The 21558-nt window shown below is 39.1% G+C and overlaps 1 protein-coding gene across 1 annotated transcript in view; it reads left to right on the forward strand.

The window, feature by feature from the left end:
• Positions 1-21558, forward strand: part of shank1 (SH3 and multiple ankyrin repeat domains 1) — a 120058-nt gene that overhangs the window by 31078 nt on the left and 67422 nt on the right. Inside the window, exon 2 of the mRNA XM_053239232.1 lies at positions 14218-14730. Within this exon, the coding sequence (XP_053095207.1) occupies positions 14269-14730 (462 nt within the window). The 5' untranslated portion in view covers positions 14218-14268. The remainder of the gene's footprint in view (positions 1-14217; positions 14731-21558) is intronic.

Below are 21558 nucleotides of genomic sequence, written 5' to 3' on the forward strand. Positions count from 1 at the left end.
TAAAGTTACAGCTTTACCTCTGACTGTTACAAAGCGCTGACACTGGAGACTCCTTCCATAAACGTTAAATAAACGCCTCCTGACAGATCAGCGATTACGATCTGTTTATTATTACGAGTCCCTGTGAGTGAGCTGTTACTATAGAAACGATAACGTGTTAGAACGAGTGCATTAATTATAAATAAGCCTGTGATTTGCAGCTGCACTACTGTCAGAGCTGCTGTTCTAGAGAATTAATCAACAGCGCTGTGATGTGAGGTGTTAGATTGAACATCTTTGGAAATACCATCATCATTAGATCTCATCATGGTGAGGAAACGGGATGGTGGGGCGGCGGTTCGGCGGGAGGAAGAGGAATTAAGGTGACTTGCTCAGATTTTTCAGTCCCAGTGGTGTGTCCCGTGACGTACGAGAGAACAGGGTACGAGCTCCCTGATTGGCAGAACGGAAAAGGTGACGTGAGGGATCACGTGCACACTCACATGGCACGGCTTTAGCCACTGGGCGGACGCGTGTTCGTGCTACAGAGAGAAATCAGACGCTCCAGTTTCGTGTCATTAAAGTGGGGCGGTCTGTTCCTTGGAAGTTTCCCAGTGAAATGTCCTGGGGACCGAGACACTGAAAATATCTCTCTATATCCATGCTTTGTCCTACATAAAAGTCAGAGAGAGAGAGAGAGAGAGAGACAGATAGAGAGAGACGGAAAACTGGCGATGGAGAGCAAGAGGAAGCCCAGATAGCAGACGATTCCAGGTCATATATGGCGCATTAGGGTCAGTTTGGGGAATGACACGTATTCAGTGTATCGTGCATTAAAAGTTTACGTTTGGAATCGGCGGAAAAATGTCCCATAATGTAAACAACCATTTTTAATACCTGGGCGGTGTTTTCTTTTAGGACAGATCCAACCTGAATAGTGATGGAAGAGTTCAAAAGTACTGCTACTGAGTAAAAGTCAAAGTAGTGACCAAGAAAATGAGTCAAGTAAAAGTAAATCAGAATCAGAAAGAGCTTTATTGCCATGTGTGCTCACACACACACACACACACACACACACAAGGAATTTGACCTGGTAAGTGAAACTTCCAGTAAATACACAAATATTACAGCAGGAAGAATAAATAAAATGTATAGAAGAGACAATAAGCTTAAGGTAGAAGAGATACAGATCCTACAGTATGTACAGCTTCAATACACCGTCTGGTGAAAAAACCTACTTTCTTAACAAATTACCTCATTTCTTTAGAAATTCCTTTTTTTAAAAAAAATTTAATCTGAAAATATCCGAGGAATAAACAAGTATGTTAACTAACCGTGAAGTGAACGTTAGCTGTACGCTTGTGTGATACTGATTTTTTTCCCTGATCATGATTTTTCCATTTTAAAATATTGTGATAAACGGTTTAATCGTCCAGATCCGACAGACAGGAAAACAAGCGATTCCATCATTTCCGGTTTAAGCAGCGGAGGCGAGGCGTGATGATATCACCAGCTCGACCGATATTACCGACTCGTGGAAGCTCGGCTGGATTCTGCAGTAAACAGTTAAAAAAAAAAACGTAACAGCAAATTTCTGTATAATCCTTTCGGCCGACGTTTTTACTGTTGTTCTGCGAAAGTGTTGAGCAGGAGAGCGACAGTCAGAAAAGAAAAAAAAAGTATTTAATCATCCTCTAATCATCACCATTAACGTTATTTGTAAACTGTTAGATTTTATACTTTATTGATGGAATGTTTAATCTTTCAGGATCAAAAACTTCTTCATTTTCTCTTTTGATTATATTATATTATATTATATTATATTATATTATATTATATTATATTATATACGCCGGGCTCCAAAAGTCTGAGAGCGCTAGTGAAAATGCTTCTATTTTGAATTCTTGTCTGATTTAATACAACAATTTTCATTACAAATGATATTATTGAAAAGAACTCGAGTGAAAAGTAAAATTTTATTCAAATATTTACATGAATTTCAGAGTTTCTTAGTATTCAGTTCGTCCCTCTTTTGCTTTAATGACAGCGAGACTCGAGCTGGCACGGACTCCACACGTTTGTAGAAAACCTTATGATCCATTTTAGATCCAATTCGTCAGAGTGTCGTCTGATCTCACGCTTCAGTAGAAGAGATTAGACATGAGGAAAATCTGACCTTTTGTATAAAGCAGTTAATCTGCTCAATATCACACATTTACTTACATTTAAATAAGAACCTAGAAATGAAATCTTTAGGATATTGAATATTTACTTTCTTTGTTTTAAATATTTCAACATCCTAAAACCTTCTGTTTATTTCCAAATAAAAAAAAATCCCAGATCTGCAGTGTGGTCTCAGACTTTTGGACCCCGCTGTATTTCCATTGTAGTATATATTCGCTGTATATACTATAGATCGCTAGAAACGTATGAATTCACATGTAAGCGTTAGCTACTCAGCTAACTAGGCTTGTGAGATATAACGATATTATCTTTCCTACGCGATATTTCATATTTTTGACGATATCCAGACGTTTATTGATTATGATTATATTATGTTACGAGACCTGCGAACCCTCGCGCATTTAAAAGAAAACTGAATTGACCATTTTGAGCATTTTTGGTCAATATGCAAAATGCGTAACCTTTCATGTGTCTCGCAATATAATATTAACGTCAGTAAACGTCTCTGGATATCGTGGCAGTGCGATATCATGTAGGGGCAATAATATCGTTACTGTATATCACACAATCCTCGTTAGTTGTCTGACTAACTTAGCCGAATACTGTTGGCTTTTCAGTAGCCTGCTAGCTTCACTGTTTCTAGCTATCTAACAAAAAAAACACATTACCCTGAGCTTTACCTATAGACTGCAGCAGCACTTTAGATTTATCACAACATGCGATCGATACCGAACATCGAAGTGAACATCAAACAATCTGGCTAGCTAGTCTAGCTCACTCAGCTAGCTAATGCTTTTCCTGTAGACGTTTGCGCAGGTTGAACGTTGAGCAGTTGAGTGATATGTTGATAATTTGTTGATAATCGTCATCACAACGTTTCCTGTAAAACATTTAAATCTGTAGACAGCTGAGGATCATCTTCTGTCTCACACATTGTTGCTAAATATTCAGCGCTAGAAGTGTAGACTTTCACCATACTTTATTTTGATTGGCTCTTGAAATTGAATTCATTAAATATTCGCACATACTGTTCTTTAATTGGTTTACAGACTTCTGGGATTGAATGCGTTATTATTTTTTCACTTAGTAATTGTGATTAAAAACATAAATGTAGCAATGTTTTATAAAAAAAAAAAGTAAATTGATTAGTACTTCTGTATGATTTAATTATACTCCCAAAAAACTGTAATGGTTTGTTTTCACTTTCCGTGTTCAGGAAGCGGTTTATCAGTGACGTTCACTCGTTTCCATCTGGAACAGAGCACCGAAGACAGAACGAGGACCAGATATCAGAGTAAAGACGACTCGTGTGGAGTGTGTTAGAGCTGCGAGTCGTAATATACATCTCAAACTGACAGATTTTACAGTTTTAAGCTCAAATGAAATGTAATGGAGATGTTCGGACACACAGGCTTTTCACAACAGTGGGAAAGTTAACGAGGTTAACTGAGTTAACGAAGTTAGTGAAGTTAGTGAAGCTAATGAAGAAACGCTCACGTTTCTTTCTCTTTTTTATTAACAAACACTGTTTAGCTTGAATAAACATAAAAAAAAACGTTAGGACACATTTATACGAAGCCCCGCTAGTGACCTGCCTCTTTTCCTCACAGCCTCTCTGTCTTTCAGTTTATAAACACACCGAGATAAAATACTGTTTTCCATGAAGATTCGTTTTCCATGTGAAGGTGTGGAGTGTATTAATTCTGTCTGCAGTATCTCCGGGATTTTAATCAGAATCCAAATCCATCACGTAAGTAGGTTTTTCACCGACATCAAGCTGACAATATGGTGGAACAATCCCACAATGCACTGCATCATGACATTCATTCCCGAGCTCTTTACACCTCTTTGGTGTTCGCACACAAAAAGTCAGACTGATGTTAGCTAAAATGTTCTCCACTTATTATTTTGGATTAGCATTAAAAGACAGGAAGTGTTGTTCGGCTAAGCTAACACTTTCACATTTCACAACCTTTTCAATTCTGTGGCTAATTTAGCATCCAAGGCTAGATGATGCTAAGCGCTGGCCTAGCCTGCAACGACCGGACACGTATACACATCTCATACAAACTCCGAGCATTTATAGTAGAGAGAAACTGAACGCATACGTATGTAATATCAAGGATGTGGTCATGGCACTGAATGACGATTGTGTTGCTTAAAGCTAGCTAGCTAAACATGGCCATTATAGGCAACTTCCGCAGTAAGAAGGTGACCTAGATATCTAGCATTAGCAAGCTAGTTTCTTGGTATAGATGTTAAGCCGAGCTACGTAGGTTTGTTAAAGCTATATAACTTAGGCATGCTAGCTAACTAGCAAGCTAAGCCTGTTAAATTCTTTGTTCACTGATATGATAGTTAGCTATGTAGCTGAGAGGAAATGATGGAGCTTGTCAGACCACACATTCGTCGTAATCGCCTCGTAATAACCACAACCGTCTCCTGTTGGCGTTTTGATTCAACAGTGTGCCGTAAAAGCGAACGTGTTTGTGATAAAGCTTCAGCAGACACAGAGAAACATCTAATAAATGCGATTTGATCATAAATGAGAGCGAGATAACGATAGTGAGCTTTGTTTTCCTAATCGTTCCATCTGTACTCGTCCTCCAGAGGACATCACGCCATCAGGGCGTCTGTCTCTGTCCACTTCACTCTGACTTTTATTTACCGATCTTCAAAAATGGCAGGATGTTAAACGCTACAGCGACTCGGTTTGTCTTTATTCGACGTAACAGACCCGAGTTAACGAGTGTGTGATTATTTAAAGTAGAAGAAGAAGAGGTTTGTGGATAATGCAGATAAAATCCATCTCCTCAAATGGTTCAAGGAAAGATCAAAATTAAATCTGTTAAAAAAAAAAAATTAGATGAACGAGTCCGTCCTTGCAGAGTGAAAACACACACACACACACACACACACACACACAGACGGACACTTTCATTGCCCCTGCTATTGAAAGGGCATCTGTGTCCATCTCTAATCAGCTCTGCTCTATTTATCTAACCCTCTCTCTCTCTCTCTCTCTCTCTCTCTCTCTGTGTCTGTCACTCTCTATCTTTCTGTCTCTCTCTATATCTACCTCTCTCTCTGTCTGTTTCTCTCTTTCTCTCTCTCATTCTGTCTCACTCTTTCTGTCTGTCTATCTCTCTGTGTGTGTCCCTTTTTCTCTTGGTTTTTTTCTCTCATCTGTCTGTCTCTCTCTCTGTCTCTCTCCCTCTCTCTCTCCATCCTGTTGTTTCTCTCTTGACCGTGTTCTCAGTCAGCAGGGTGAACACTCTTACTTCATTTTTCACTCCACATGCTTTTATTTATTCGGATTTTATTCATCACTCTCTCTCTCTCTCTCTCTCTCTCTCTCTCTCTCTCAAGTCAAAGTCAAAGTCAAAAGGTTGCTTTATTGGAGTGATAAATATTAACATTTGTCTTGCTGAAGCTTGGATACAGATTTTGGGAACAAATTAGAAATTAGCTACAGAAATAAACAGAAACAAATTTACATTCAACAATAGAGTAAAAAAGAAGCACTAGTAATAACACTTATAGAACCCTGAAGAAAAGAAAAACATCTCCCCCTCTCTCTCTCTCTCTCTCTCTCTTTCCGTCTCTCTCGGTGTCTACCTCTCTCTCTGTCTCTCTGTCTCTGTGTGTGTCCCTCTTTCTCTTGGTGTTCTCTCATCTATCTGTCTGTCTGTCATCTCTCTCTCTCTCTCTCTCTCTCTGCTGTTGTTTCTCATTCTCTCTTGGCTGTTTTTCACTCCTCAAGCTTTTATTTTTTTTGGATTTTATTCATCATGCTCACTCTCTCTCTCACTCTCACTCTCTCACTCTATCTGTCTTTCTCTCTCTGTATCTACCTCTCTCTCTCTCTCTCTCTCTCTCTTTCCGTCTCTCTCGGTGTCTACCTCTCTCTCTGTCTCTCTGTCTCTCTGTGTGTGTGTGTCCCTCTTTCTCTTGGTGTTCTCTCATCTATCTGTCTGTCATCTCTCTCTCTCTCTCTCTCTCTCTCTGCTGTTGTTTCTCATTCTCTCTTGGCTGTTTTTCACTCCTCAAGCTTTTATTTTTTTTGGATTTTATTCATCATGCTCACTCTCTCTCTCACTCTCTCACTCTATCTGTCTTTCTCTCTCTGTATCTACCTCTCTCTCTCTCTCTCTCTCTCTCTCTCTCTCTGTCTGTCTGAATAATTCTATCTCTCTGTCTCTGTCTCACACATTCTCTTTCTCTCTGTTTCTGTCTCTCAGTTTTCAGTTTTCATGTACTTTATTGGCATGACAAATAATTGACTTATAATTGGTCTTTTTCTCTCATCTGTCTGTCTGTCTGTCTCCCTCCCTCCCTCTCTCTCTCTCTGCCTCTCTTTCTCTCTCCTGTTGTTTCTCATTCTCTCTTGACCGTGTTCTCAGTCAGCAGGGTGAACACTCTTACTTCATTTTTCACTCCACATGCTTTTATTTATTCGGATTTTATTCATCACTCTCTCTCTCTCTCTCTCTCTCTCTCTCTCTCACACACACTGTCTCTCTCGCTCTCTCACACACACACACACACACACACACACACACACACACACACACACGGACACATGGATCAAATCCAATACAATGCGCTAGAACATTCTGGACACATTGTGTGTGTGTGTGTGTGTGTGTGTGTGTGTATTATTACGTCTTCATTTTCCATAATATAATAAAACACTGTGTGGTTTCGACGCCTCCTCAGTAGCGAGAAGCTCCTTCAACTAAAAACACTTCACACTTTTATCCATTTATAGTTACATTAAATGAGTTCCTGAGTTAATGAGATGTGATAACGTATTAGAACGAGTGCATTAATATAAACGTGTGTTTTGCAGCTGCACTACTGTCAGAGCTGCTGTTATAGAAAACTAATCAACACCTCCTGACCAATCAGAATGCAGCGTTGGTGTGAACTTGTTTAGCTGCTTCGGATTGCTGTCAGACTCTCAGAACACACGCTGAGAAAAAATGAGTTCTTTAAGGGTTAATTCGATAATTTATGGGTTCTTCGCTTCCTAAAAGGTTCCACGTGGAACCCTTTCTGACAGAAAAACACTCTTTGGTTCTACACAGAACCTTTAGGGTTCTCCAGAGGCAGAAATATATTTTTTTATGCCTGTATGTTACCATTTTTATGTTCTTAGACTCCATAATTCTAATTTCTGTAATGTGAAAAGTTCTACCCTGCAGCTGGAACCCGGCTGTTTCCATTTCCATTTTTCTTCCTTTTCATTCATTTTTTTGTGAACAGAAGTGAGAAACACGAGAGAGACGATCTCTTAATTAGCTTCGACACTTTCCTCTATTGTAACCTGAAGCATTGACGTCGTTCCTGTTCTAATAAACTCAGACCCGGAGGAGGCTGAAAGCGTGCAGCATTTTTATATTTAGTCCTTTTTTTTTTTTTTTTGCATGAGTAATGATACACGCTCATGGCTTGGGTCAAAGCACAGACAGATGTGAAGCTCAAAGGCAAATCCATTAGCATAAATCCAGAAGACAGGCCGAGGATGAAACTGGAAAACAGGAGAAAACAACTGAAAACGTAGAAAACGCCGTAGAATTGCACTCAGACATTTAAAATACACAGATGCTCTGCTGAGGATCATTACTGCACTGATACTGTCCAAATTATGTGAGCTAGTTACTAGCAGTTAGCGAACCCGCTAGCTAATTCAGCTAATGTACGTAATATTACACTGATAGGGATGTCAGGAGGACATGGGGGTGGTTCCTAATTTGCATATTCATGACTTATATTCATAGATCTTGTAGTTGTAGGTTCCTCAGAGGTTATTAAGAGGTTCCTAAGCTTTTTTTTTGGTCATTTCCTTTATATTAAAATTTATAAGCAATAATATATATATAATTATAAACAATAATAAATATAATTGTACTTGGTTTTATTTTCCAGGTGTAAAACAACACGTTCAGGGTGATTTTACAATCATGTGATATTCTCCTGTTGATCTTTTTTCATTCTGACAAATGAATAAACATCTTAGATCCTTTAGAACCTGAGGAACACAATTTGCTTTCCAAACATCCTCACGGCTTTGTTGTGTTATAAAGTAGCAATGAGTAGCTGGCTTTTGGAAATACATAGCTACACATAACCTCCAAAGCCTCTTACATTTTTTTCCTCGTAGCTACGAGTTATTTTTGACAAATTTATACGCCACTTATCTCTCAGTTATCGCAGAGAGTGGTGTCCGTCGATGTCTCTCTCTCTCTCTCTCTCTCTCTCTCACTGCGCCGTCGTCTGGAGCACCATGGCCTTGTGAGATTGCCGTTAGCGTTGTCGAATGAGTTGTCCTCGTTATACCTTGCTCACGTTGCTGAGTTTGTGAAAATAGCGAGTTCCATTAACACCGAGTGGGACTTCCGTTTGTGTTTTTTCACCTTCTAACCTTCTCTATCTTCCGGATTAACAAGCATGGCTAAGCTACTTGTAGCTAACCTACTGCATTTTTGATCAGACACTAAATCACGATTTTGTTATTTTTTTAAACATCTGAGAAAAAAAGGGCTTGTTCATTTATCTCTAATAAAATTCACATCATGTTATTTTCACTATCCTTATTTATCTACATTGTTTTTTTTTTAAAAACCTGGTTATTCCATGAATCGATGATGCTGTGCGCTAGCTCATGTGCGTAAAGATCGCAGGAGAGACGCGTCTAACACTGAAGAAGACGCAAGTAGACACTTCTTTGACTTTACTGTTACATACTCGAATTGTGCCACACTTACAGACACAGGAAATGAAATAATACTTTCTTTTTTTTAATCTTTGAATTAAAATTTATATCGAGTCGTCTAATCAGATGAGAGTACATTTTGATTTGATTAAATTTTTATACACTTTTTTTTTTTTTTAAATTCTGATTTCTTTTGCTCTGAGCAAAGACCTGCTCTGTTCTCTGGCAAGGAATAAAGCAATTTCTTTCACAGAACAAAGCCATAAAATGTCTCATCATCTAAATGTAAGAAGTGACTCTTTTTATTTCTCAAAGGAAATCTTAGAGTTTTGATATACAAACAAAAATTCACTTTTGGCCTCCATACCTGTGTGCTCGACCCTCGATAGGCGATAAAACGATTCCTTTTCTTTTTATTGAGTTTTAATTTCACAAGTGTGGAAAGTGTCCTAAATATCAGCCACAGACTTCTCCTGTATAAGTCTTTCCCTGGTGCATGTTGATTGGTTGATTGGTTGGTTGTCTCACTATTTGATTGGCTAGAATTTGAGGAATGTTTCAGAAGTCTATGAATAAATGCAAGGTCTTCCACCAATTACAAAAAAATGCACATGGAGAGCGATACAACTAAAACCAGCCGGCTCCATGAATAAACGAGTACGATTGTGCGTTCCGAACATGTTTGTGAACCAAATATTTATTTGTGAGTTACAAAAAAATATTTGTGCGTCTTGTTTTATGTATTTGTGGCTCTCATTTTATCTTTGTAAATCATTTACAATCTTGTTATATTGCTGTGGAATTGTTGTGGTGTAATTTATTCGCAAATTATACAACAAAATGCCCCGTATACAGTACTGTGCAAAAGTCTTTTTTTTAGTACAAACTTTGTTACAGAGTTTTATTTTCTGACTTCTACATTAAAAGTTTTATTTTCTGACTTCTACATTAAAAGTTTTATTTTCTGACTTCTACATTATTGATTCAGTACAAAAACATTTTAGATTCCAAACATTAGTTTTCCAGCACAAAATGAAATGTTACAGAAAAATGTTTGTATGTCAGTAAAGAAAGCAGCAGATTCCATAAGAGACACTTTTCAGATAAAAACATCATGAAGGCTGCTGGGTTTCGCTGCATTTTCTTTTTAAAGCGAAGGATCGTCACACCGGATATCAGTTTATTTCATTTATTGCTGTTTACTGCTCTTTATAGTATTTTTTAAAATGCATAATCATTTAATTTCATTATTTCTGAAGGCATCTTTGCTCTACAGCATTTCTTTGCAGCTGCCTAAGACTTTTGCACAGAGCTGTGTGTCCTAGAAAAAAAAAAAAAGATATGGCGTGTATGAATTGTTTCATGGACGTTCCACAACATCATAAGTAATTATAAACTGATAAAAAAAAAATGGTGTGGTATTCATTATTAAATAAAAATTGTAACTTTTTGCAGATTACTGTGGTGTAAGAGGAATAAAGCGCAAGGGGACGTGCTGTTGTAGGAAAATAATTAACTTCGTCAGCTTCATCACACCACCCTGTCATTGATTATTTTCCCATAACAGCACAACACGCAGTGGTTTATTCCCTGTATACTGTATTTATAGACTAGAGCATATTATAATGTAATCTATTTTCACATGGATGAGACTGGGGTTTGGCTCTCATGTGTGTGTGTGTGTGTGTGTGTGTGTGTGTGTGTGTGTGTGTGTGGTTTTTACCATCTGTTTCTTCATTTCTATTTTCCTTTTATTTATTTTTTCTCCGCCCACCAACATTTGAATGTTTATAAGATTTGAGTGTCTTGGACAGAAAAAAAAAAAATTAAAAACAGAATCAAGTGTATACAAACTCCATATGAAGTATCTTTATCTCTCTACACAAAGTGTGTAAAGTGTGTAAAGTGTGTAAAGTGTGTGAAAATGAAAACCACTCGCTTACCTTTGGGCTGTGCTCCAAATCTCAAGCGCACTCCTCAGTGAGGATGCGGGATGAAGTGAACTTTAGGTTAAGTCTCTTGTCTTGGGATAAAATTACTGCTTCTCTGTAGGGCACTTGAGGAAATGTGTGTGTGTGTGTGTGTGTGTGTGTGTGTGTGCTCCAGCTGAAATTTACTCCTTTATTCTCTTTACCTCCCACTCCTCTGCCTCTCTCTCGCTCGCTCTGTGAAATGATAATGATAAATTCACTTCAGGAGCGTCAAGTCCTGGATAATCATTTTCTTTTCTTAATTTATTATTGTAATATTTGCTTTATCGTTGTTGCTACTTTTCTATAAAGCTCCTGCAGTCATGTAAGTCCAACAAAGACCTGATATCAGAAATTATCAGCAGTTTTGCATGTAATTTGGTTAATTTGTTGCTGCATTCGATGAACCTGAATTCTGCTCTAATCAACAATTTATGCAAATTTACTTCTCAGATTTAATTTTAATTTGAGATTTTGGTGTTACATCACTTTGTTTTTAAAGTGGCTTAAAAATCTGAACCTGAATTCTGATTGGTTTACTCATTCAGTTATCAAGTTGTGTATCAAATCATTTACAAATGATTTGCTAATTTTCTTTGTACACTCATGCGTATGTTAATAAACACCAACCAGCCATAAATTATCAAGTGCATTCACAGTGCATTTACATTTAGCCATGCCCACAAAGCTCCATAAAAGCTCACAGAGAGCTGAAAATGACAAAATGGTGAGTAAATGCTGAAAGAGCGCCTCCTAAGCATGGCATGTGCTAAATATTCCAGTAATGCAGCTCAGCCACTGCACCACATCAGCTACCATAGACACACACCAACTCCTCCTCCTTTTATAGGGTGCCATTACTTTTGTCCTAATTGAATGGATAGTCTTATTCACCTTAATTTATGTAAGGATTTGTTTTGGATCAAGTCATTAATATGAAGCGACTGAGAGTCACAAAATCGTTACTTTGGTGTGTAACTGAAATAAATAAGTGATAAACTCGACAGTGTAATCTGTGTATAAAATCACAACAACTCATCGGCAGTTATACGATTTGAAGACGAGCAAAATGTAGGATAGGAAAGTTTTTTCAGAACTTGTGAACGATTTACGAAAAAAAATCTGTTCGTGTACAGTTTGATAAATAAATATCAAACTATTTTTGATTTATTACCTTCGAGAGAGAGAGAGAGAGAGAGAGAGAGAGAGAGAGAGAGAGGCTGGTGAAGGAACGACTGTTTATAGTTGCCCTAACGGAAGTGAGAACAGAAGCACAAAAATGATTTCCTTCATGGTCTGGTGTGAAGTGAAAAAGCGACAGCGCGACGTTCCGGCTTGTCCTTCATCCGCTCACGCTGGGACTCGAGTCTGGAATTCGTCTCGGCTTCAGATCTCTGAGGGTGTAGAGACGCTCTGGCGATTCATCTCATCTCATCTCTCAGGGGTTTTGGGAACGTTGTTACCTGGATGGTGTTTTTGTGAAAATGTTCCAGATCAGCTTCTGGTTGTTTCAGAGACGAGTTAGCGAGTTCATTAGCCTAGCTGATTAGCCTAGCTGATCTGTGTGTGTGTGTGTGTGTGTGGGTTCCTTTCTATTTTAGATCCAAGCTTGTTAAAGGGATGAGATTTTGAATAAGGTGTACAGCTTGGAGAACTTTGAGAACTTAACAGATGCCAAGATGGTTCCGTTTTCGGTTCCGTAAAGAGCCTTTAAAGAACCCCATCATTTTTTCCACTAAAAAAATCTGCTAACTGCTTTTGGTGGAGTGTTTTTTTTTTCCATCCGTTAATCAAAATTGTTTTTAGGAAATAAAAAGATGGTTCTGTGGCATCAGTCTGAAGAACCTGTTTTGCACTCCAAACTAGAACCCTTCTAAGAAGATAAGAACCCTATTTCAAAATGTTTAAGAGGAGATACAAACACTCTGTTGTAGACTTCTTCATAGTGTAGTGTAGTGTAGTGTAGTTTTACAATCTACACCGTTTAAGAAAAATCTAGAACCCTTAAGGGTTAAGGGTGTAGTTTTCTCTAGTTCCTCTTGGTTCTCCTACATTACCTCAGTTCTGCCTCTTTTATCTACGTTCTCTCATTCTCCTAGTGCTCCTGTTCTCTACTGTTTAAGTCAAATCCAGAACTCTTAATGGTTCTTCAGTTGTCCTTCTAGAGCTATACACCAGAGTGTTTGTATGAGCTCTAATACAGGTTAAGAAGAATGATTCTGTGGTATCAGTCTAAAGAACCACTTTAGCCTCTGAAGCAGAAAAAGAACCTCTCAAAGAAGATGTGAAGAACCCTTTCTCTAAGAGTGCAGCAGAACTCTGTGATACAAACACTATTCTGAAAGAACCCATATTTGTTCCAGATGTTTTTTTTGACCTTTTTAAAGGTTGAAGGACCTTTTTTTTCTTAGTGTCCTTCAACTTTTCCTTGAATTAGGAAAAGTCAGAAATCTAGGAAAATTTGAAGACTACGAGGCACGAGGAGAATGAGGGAAGTAATGTACACGAGAACCAGCAGGAACCAGAGAGAACTATACCCATGAGTGAAACAAAGGTCTAGAACTGTTAAGGGTTCTTTGGTTCTCCTTTTGGAGGAATTTGTGAAGGCTGTATGTAGAACATTAATAATGAGTGTTTGATTAGCATCCTTTAATGAAACTGTTGAAGAATGCTTCACTCTAAATGAAGAAACTTTGAAGAATTATTAATCTGTCCTTTTTTCTGTGCAAGAAGGGGCAACAAAGAACTAGGGAACTAGGGTGCACTGTGGTAACTAAGGGGAGAACTAGAGGAGCCTGGGGCAAGTAGGGGAATCTAGGAAAATGGGGTAAAGTAGAATTGGGGAATTATTAGACATTGGGGAACTAAGGAAAGTAAAAGAACCAGGGAATCTAGGGAAGATACGCAGACTAGTGGTAACTAAGGGGAACTAGAGGAACCTGGGGGAATTGAGGAAAGGAGAGTAAGTAACTGGGTGGAACTATAGGAACTAAGCAGGAACTAAGAGAACTATAAGAACTATTTTAGTAGGGAAATTGGGAAACAATGAGAAACTGTGAGGACTTGAAGAATCAGGAGATGTACTATGAATGGAAACTAGGAAAGTAGACAAACTAATGGAACCTAGAAGAACTGCACAGGACTATAAGAACTAAGAGAACTAGAAAGAAACCTTGAAGTATCTATTTCTAAGAGTGTAAGAAAACTAGGGGAAACAAGAAGAACTATGGAAAGTTCTAAAGGTAACGAGGGGAACCTGATTAAGAGTAAGGGGGAACTAGAGGAGCCAGGAGTAAGTAGAGGAACCTAGGAGAACTCATGGCATTTTCTCTCCCTCTCTCTCTCTCTCTCTCTCTCTCTCCACAGTGCATCTCTGGGGATGATGCTGTTGCCGTGGGTACCACCCTTCCTGTCGCCATGACGATGCCACTCAGCCCCCTCTCCAGTGACGAGGAGCAGCAGAAGATGCTGGGGAACAGTCAGCACCTGTATCCAGGGGCGGAGGAGGAAGAGGAGGAGGAGGAAGGGGAGGAAGAGGAGGAGCTGGAGGATGAGTATCAGGATGAGGATGGAGAGGAGGAGGAGAATGGAGAGCTGAATGGAGAGGAAGAAGAGGAGGATGATGAAGAGGAGGTCAGGAGAGCAGGAGGAGGGAGGGCAGAAGGACGTAGGCAAAAAGCGGCCGGGCGATCGGTGAGAGTTACCAACCCGGGACACACGACCAATCCTTATTCGTCAAATCCTGGCCCCGCCCACCAACCGGCAGCCAGTCAGCAGCAGCAGCAGAAGAGGCTGAGGAGAGGTTCGAGCTCCGCCCTCGATGATACACACATCGCCCTGATGGTGTTCCGTATCGGCATTCCTGATATCAAACAGACGGTCAGTAAAACACACACACACACACACACACACACACACACACACAAAATCAATGCTGGAACTACTCTTGCCACCTTTAAGTTGATTATTTTCCTATAACCGCACGTCTCTGAGTGTTTTATTCCTCTCACACCACAGCAAACTTATTAAAGAATGATGTCGTACTTTTTATCTGTTTATAGTTACATCTAAAGTTGTTCAGCTATAAACAGTCGTTCCTTCACCAGCCTCTCTGTTTTCTCTCTCTTGAAGTTAATAAGACAAAAAAACGCAGCTGTCGTGTTAGCGAGAAACTGCAAAGAAGCGGTTCTGACTGTTACAAAGCGCTGACACTGGAGACTCCTTCCATAAATAAACGTCTAAATAAACATCTCCTAACAGATCAACGATTAAACATGTTTTTATTTTTTTTTTTTCTGTTTATGTGGAGCGTCCGCCGTACACGTCCCTGTGAATGGGCTGTTACTATGGAAACGATAATGCATTAGACTTCGCGCATTAATTATAAATAAACCTGCACTACTGTCAGAGCTGCTGTTCTAGAGAATTAATCAACACCTCCTGACCAATCAGAGTCCAGAATTCAACAGTTGTTAGAGAAAATAAAGTAAACTATTTTTTTGTATTAATAAATATATTCACGAGGCAGTGATGTCATCACGTGAACTGGTCAGACTGCTGGGCTTTTTGTATAGAAGCCTAGAAAGGGTTTCATCACAGAGGACACACTCGGATATTTTATTTCAGAATCTGCTTCTATAATGTCGTTTTTTTTTAATGGATCTGTTCCTGCTGTGAGCTGTTTTATAGAAATCCTTTTTTTTTGTCTGATTACCCTTCCTCAGAGTGGTCCTGCATCACCAGCGTAAATTACACCTGTAATACCTGTTCAGTTTTTTCTTTTTTAAATCAGCATTCGGCTAAAATGTTCTTTATGTTCCACCTGTAAGGACACATTTAGGGGTTCTGCATAGAACCTGTGTAGAACCCTGTGACAGAGGGTGTTTCTTTGGAGAGTGGTCAGTAACATATTCAAATTTGGCTTTGTAATAAACAATATATAAACGTATAATATGTAGTTTATAACCAAGTATTACACAGTTTATAAACATGTAATACACAGCTTACTAAGAATTAAATATTAATTAATGTTTAAAGTTTAAAATACACTTATATAATGTATTCATCTTTATGTTCCATGGTAAAAATAATACTTTGGTACTTTAATTAATAATAATAATAATAATAATAATAAAAGCTTCCCTTATTAAATGTCGATTTTATTTTTAATTGATTAATAAAGGACTTTTAGACCAGCGCACCTCACGTATTAACTAATGTTTACTAAAATATTCACAGAGTTACAATCAATAAATATTTAGTGACGTGTGTTTGTGTCTTACTTGACAATAAATAGTTTATAACTGAACTGTAAATGAAAGTATTTTTGAGAGTTTCAAGTAGAACCTCATTAAGACGCGAAGAACACTTAACGTCTTTCGTTCTTTCTTTCGTTCTTTCTTTCTTTCTTTCTTTCTCTGCCTTATTCTAATTTTCTCTGTCTCCCTCTCTTTCTTTCTTGTTGTGTCTTTTGTCTGTCTCGTTATAAATTTCTCTCTCTCTCTATTTCTTTCTTTCTTTCTCTCTGAGGAACTGGAACTAAGGAAAAGGTTGAGTACTAGGAGAACTCAGGAGAACTCATCTCTCCCTCTCTCTCTTTCTCTCTCTCTCTCTCTCACACACACACTCTGTCTTTTTTCTCTCTCTTTTACTTTCTTGTTCTCTCTCTCTCTCTGTCTCTCTCTCTCTGTTCCCTTCAGCTCGAGAGCTCCCAGTCATCTCTCTGTTTTGAGTATCAGTGTAGTCAGAGTAATTCAGTACAGCTCAATTAAGTTATTAATTTGATATGATGTGTTTAATCAGAGCACATCACTTCCTCATCTACAGCGCTGAATAATCACAGAATGTCAGATGTACTGAGGAGTTTCTGCCTGTTTTCACATGCAACTCATCCACATTCTGCTTTTAAAAACCTCTGGTTTTCCCTCTGGGGAACCCGGAAAGATAAAAAAACCCTAAATGTGTAGTTTAAGCGCCAAGTACAATTCATATGTATTTGAGGGAGAATCGGGTTAAAAATTGAGAACCATTGTAAAAACATTGTGGTGAAATGGAAAGTGTTTGATAGTACGGCTGAAACTACAGCTGATAGTACGGCTGATACGACGGCTGATACGACGGCTGATACGACGGCTGATACTACGGGTGATAGCATGGCTGATAGTATGTCTGATACTACGTCTTATAGTATGGCAGGTGCAATGGCTGATACGACGGCTGATAGTACAGCTGATAATACTGCTGATATTACGGGTGATACTATGGGTGATAGTACAGCTGATACTATGGCTGGTACAACAGCTGATAGTACGGTTGATACTATGGGTGAAAGCATGGCTGATAGTATAGCTAATAGTATAGCTGATACGATGGCTGATAGTACGGCTGATAATTTGGCTGATACTATGGCTGGTACAACAGCTGATAGTATGGCTAAAAGTAGAGCTGATAGTACGGCTAATACTACGGCTGGTACAACAGCTGATAGTATGGCTAAAAGTAGAGCTGTTACTACGGTTGATAGTACGGCTGGTGCAATGGCTGATGCTACAGTCGATAGTATGGCTGATAGTACGGCTGATGGTATGGCTGGTACAACGGCTGATACTACGGCTGATAGTATGGCTGATACTACGGGTGAAAGCATAGCTGATAGTATAGCTGATAGTATAGCTGATACGATGGCTGATACTACGGTTGATACTACGGGTGATAGCATGGCTGATAGTACGGCTGATAATTTGGCTGATACTATGGCTGGTACAACAACTGATATTATAGCTAAAAGTAGAGCTGATAGTATGGCTGATAGTAGAGCTGATAGTATGGCTAATAGTAGAGCTGATAGTATGGCTAATAGTAGAGCTGATAGTACGGCTAAAAGTAGAGCTGATAGTACGGCTAACAGTAGAGCTGATAGTACGGCTAACAGTAGAGCTGATAGTATGGTTAAAAGTAGAGCTGATACTACGGCTGATATTCCAACCTTCTCCACTTCACATCTTATTCATTTATTTGTTCAATGTAAATAGCGCCTTTCTAATACCCACAGTTGCTACACAAGCTAGGTAGCATCAATTAAGTAAGTAATATCAATGAAACACCAGTTTAAAAACAGAGTAGGGATCTACTTTAAGGAGTAGAAAAAGAAGAGTAATATCAGTGTTTAAGCTGCATTAGTGAATGAAGCACTAATATCAGACGATGTCAGCAGTTTGCAGCTGTGACTCTTCACGCCTCACATCTGATACGCAGGAGCTCTTTTATTCCACTTAAACATGGACACGGTTTGTGTGTGAGACACTCTGTAAGTGTGTGTGTGTGTGTGTGTGGAGATCTTATCTAAGCACATTTGCCTTTCAGATCTGCAGAGCTCAACAGAATCATTTTCATCTTCATCTTCATCTGTCCTCTAGATACAGCACCAGGAGAGAAACCCCAAGGATGCACACTCTTTCTTTCTTTCTTTCTTTCTTGTTCTCTTCTCAGTTTATTTCTTTCTTTCTGCCCCTTTATAAATCCAGTTGTAAGTAAACAGCCATTAAAGTCACACTCAGTGCCAACACTGAACCTGCAACTGACAAGAGAAAGCAAAAAACAAAATGGCTGCAAATAGAAGCGACAGATTGAGCAGACTCTGAGAGAGACAGAATGTGACTTTCCCTGATTTCAGATAGAAAGAGGGAGGATAAAAGCCAGAGGGAAGGAGAGGAAGAGGACAGGAATGGAGAGAGAGTGCGAGAGAGAGAGAGAGAGAGAGAGAGAGAGAGAGAGAGAGAGAGGATAATATCCTCTATATCCCACACTGATGAAGAGACTCAGTCATGTGTGACATGATGCTGTAATTCTCTTTTTGAGCTGGAATAAAGAAAGACGCTTTAATTAGAGAACAACACATGTTCTGTCTGTACATCACAGTGTTCTAACACAAAGAAAACACAAATAAAGACACTCAATCCAGTGCACTTCTCTTTAGCATGAATATTCTCTTTAGGGAACCATTAAGGATTCTTTGGTTGTCCCTCTCTGGGGGAACACATGAAAGGTCTTTAATTGCCCCTCTCTGGGAACTGTATCAGATTCTTTAGTTATCCCTCTGGGGAACTCTGAAATGTTCTTTGATTGTCTCTCTGTGGGAGAACCCATGAAGGTTCTCTCTGGGAACTGTTAAAGGGTCTTCAGTTGTCCCACTGGGTGAACCCATAAAGTACTTCGGTTGCGCCTCTTGGGGAACCCTTAAAGGTTCTTTGGTTGTCCCTCTGGCGCAACACTAAAAGTTTCTTAAATTGTCCCTCTCTGGGAACTATGAAAAGTTCTTTTGTGGTCCCTCTGAAAGAACATTGAAGGGTTCTTGAATTGCCCCTCTCTGGGAAAGGTTCTTTGGTTATCCCTCTGGGTAAAACCATAAAGACCTTTGGTTGTCCCTCTGGGGGAACCCTTAAAGGTTACTCACTTTTCCCTCTGGGGGAATGCTTAGATGTTCTTTGGCTGTCCCTTTGTAGGAACACTTAAAAGCCATTAAATTGCCCCAGATTGGGGGCCACTAAAGGTTCTTCAGTTGTCACTCTGGAAGAACCCTTAATGGTTCTTTGGTTGTCCCTCTCAGTGCCAGTGGGGAAGCCATAATAGTTTTTTGGTTGTCTCACTGGGTGAACCCATAAAGGTTCTTCGGTTTCCCTCTGTGGGAACCCATAAAGTGTCTTTTGTTGTCCCTATGGGGAACCCAAAAAGGTTCCTCACTTTTAACTCTGGGGGAGTGCTTATGGGTTCTTTGGTTGTCCCTCTGGAAGAGCACGTAAAGGCTTTTCGGGTTGTTTCTCTGGGTGAACCATTAAAGATTCTTTGCTTGTCCCTCTGGGAGAAGGCAGAAAGTTCTTTGGTTGTGCCCCTGGGTTTAAAAGCTCTTGGGCTGTAAAATAGTCCTGGCTCCCACTTCCTTTTTTTCCCTTCAAAAGCTTAACGTAAATAGCAACGGTGTGGGCGGGGCTTAGTCCTGGGCTTGGTCGATGGAAGCATGTAGAAGTGTGATGTGTAATTTCGGTGTTTTTGGATGGTATCCTGCAGCTTCCTGCACCTGAGTAGCTCTGAGGAACACTCTGCCTGTGTTTCTCCTGCTTTTAGTGTTGCTAAGTGGTTCTGTGTGTCTGCCACATCTCCCACTCCTGCAGCACTTCGAGTTCTTCATTGGTGACGGCGTCATGCTGGAAACGAAGAAAAAGATTTAAAAACACACAGGGTTCATCTACAGAATGCCTGTAGGAGTTTCTCTCTCCCTCGCTCAGTTCTTTTTCATTTCTCTGCTTTTGTGTGAGTGTTCATAAATAGTAAACTAAATCTGCTGTGCAGTACAGCATCTCCTTGCCTGCTGTTGGATTCATCATCGATCTGTGTGTGTGTGTGTGTGTGTGTGTGTGTGCATGCGGTGTTTGCGTGCGTGTATGTGCGTGTGTGTGTGTTGGAGAGGGGATTAAATGAATATAGTGTGTTGCTAGTTTAAATGTGTGAATCCAAGAAAGCAAGGAGGAAAGATGGAAGGATAATTCACAGCTGCCTCTGTATATGAATAAGCTCCCATCGAAATTTTAATTGGTGCAAGATGAAGAGACAGGAGAACACACACACACACACACACACACACACACACGCTCTTTTGTAAAGCTCTGGTCAACAGTTTAGCCATCGAGCAATTAGCAGTCCTGTGACATAATTAAAACTAAAATGCTCATCAGCGCTTTGGATATATCGAGTGTGTGAACATCAAAATCATCGGAGCTTGTGAATGTTACGGGGTTAAAGGTCACACAGTGCTGAAAAACTATCACTGACTCAGTTAACACACTTTCTGTCTGTTTGTGAGTCTCAGTGAAGGGGGCGTGGCCTATGTGCTTATCAGTAGTATATTCTAGAAGTTTCTCTGACTGAATAATTATTCATATTGTTAAATTTAATGTTGTGAAATGCCTTTGAAACAAGTTCGTTCCTGTTCTCACTTACGTTATAGCAGCTATAAACAGTCGTTCTCTCACCAGCCTCTCTTTTTTCTTTCTCGTGAAGTTAATAATATACAAACCCTGCACAGCGTAAACTCCTCTGTCCTGAAGATGTCAGAAAACTCAAAGTTACAGCTTCACCTCTGACGGTTACAAAGCGCTGACACTGGAGACTCCTTCCATAAGTGTTACATGATAAATGTCTCCTTATAGAAAACTTCACTATTATACAGATTTCTTTGTTAAATATATCATTTAATCCATGCATTATTATAGATACATTATGTAGTGGAGTGTACACCATATAAGACCATATAAGATTATTTATGATTATTTGTGTAGATTATCTTGAAAGTGATAAAACATGATTATTATTGTGAATAGTAAAATCAAGATTTTTTTGGATATTTTGGAAACTTGTCCAATTTAGTAACAAAACAGCGTTATTGCACTTTATAAATTTTTGTTTTATATTGACAGAGTGAAAAGACTTTATAGCCCAAAATTCTTTATTATAAATCTTTGAATCAGAATAAGAATCTACCTCCAAAACTGATAATTTTAGTCATTCATTTAAACTCTCCTCACTGATAAAGCTGTATATGATGTTTCATGAAGAAACCAAAGACTATGATCATGTTGGAACTGGAAAGACCTCTTTGTCATTATTTTAGCATCTCTTTTACACACTGTTTTCTCTTCTCTTGCCTTTTTTTTG

Source organism: Pangasianodon hypophthalmus, chromosome 13, assembly GCF_027358585.1.
Source record: "Pangasianodon hypophthalmus isolate fPanHyp1 chromosome 13, fPanHyp1.pri, whole genome shotgun sequence".
Taxonomy (NCBI): Eukaryota; Metazoa; Chordata; class Actinopteri; order Siluriformes; family Pangasiidae; genus Pangasianodon; species Pangasianodon hypophthalmus.